The sequence below is a fragment of the Octopus bimaculoides genome, chromosome 28 (genome assembly GCF_001194135.2).
Source record: "Octopus bimaculoides isolate UCB-OBI-ISO-001 chromosome 28, ASM119413v2, whole genome shotgun sequence".
NCBI lineage: Eukaryota > Metazoa > Mollusca > Cephalopoda > Octopoda > Octopodidae > Octopus > Octopus bimaculoides.
The window spans coordinates 14,848,638-14,848,965 of record NC_069008.1 but is presented as its reverse complement, the minus strand read 5'-3'; the positions used below and the strand labels follow the sequence as shown (position 1 = coordinate 14,848,965).

General features: G+C 43.6%; 2 protein-coding genes across 2 annotated transcripts in view; one reads left to right on the top strand and one right to left on the bottom strand.

Moving 5' to 3' along the window:
• The window catches only part of LOC106878991 (histone deacetylase 2), a 219,318-nt gene that overhangs the window by 98,681 nt on the left and 120,309 nt on the right, over nucleotides 1–328 (bottom strand). The gene's annotated exons all lie outside the window — the stretch shown is intronic.
• Nucleotides 1–328, top strand: part of LOC106877330 (vitellogenin) — a 65,116-nt gene that overhangs the window by 44,357 nt on the left and 20,431 nt on the right. The window contains 1 exon segment of the mRNA XM_052977471.1: nucleotides 162–328. This exon segment is cut by the window's right edge and continues 4 nt beyond it. Within this exon segment, the coding sequence (XP_052833431.1) occupies nucleotides 162–328 (167 nt within the window).

Here is a 328-nt window from a genome sequence, read left to right as displayed (position 1 = left end):
TAGAAGACACTTGCCCAAGGTGCTGTGCAGTGGGACTGAACCCAAAACCAAGTCGTTATTATTGGAAAGCGATCTTCTTACCTACACAGCCATGCCTGAGCTTATGCTTACAAGAAAAATGTGGTTTCTTATATTTTCAATTTTTAATTTTTATCCAACAGCTCAATAATGTCCGGATCACCAACATGGACTATTCTCCTGGAAGTCAACAGTTCACCGACGCCCTCATGAAGCAGCCCTTGAGGTTCTCGTTCCAGGATGGCAAGATCGAAGAAGTTTGTCCGATGTCAGAGGAACCAACATGGGTCCTTAACATCAAACGTGGTAT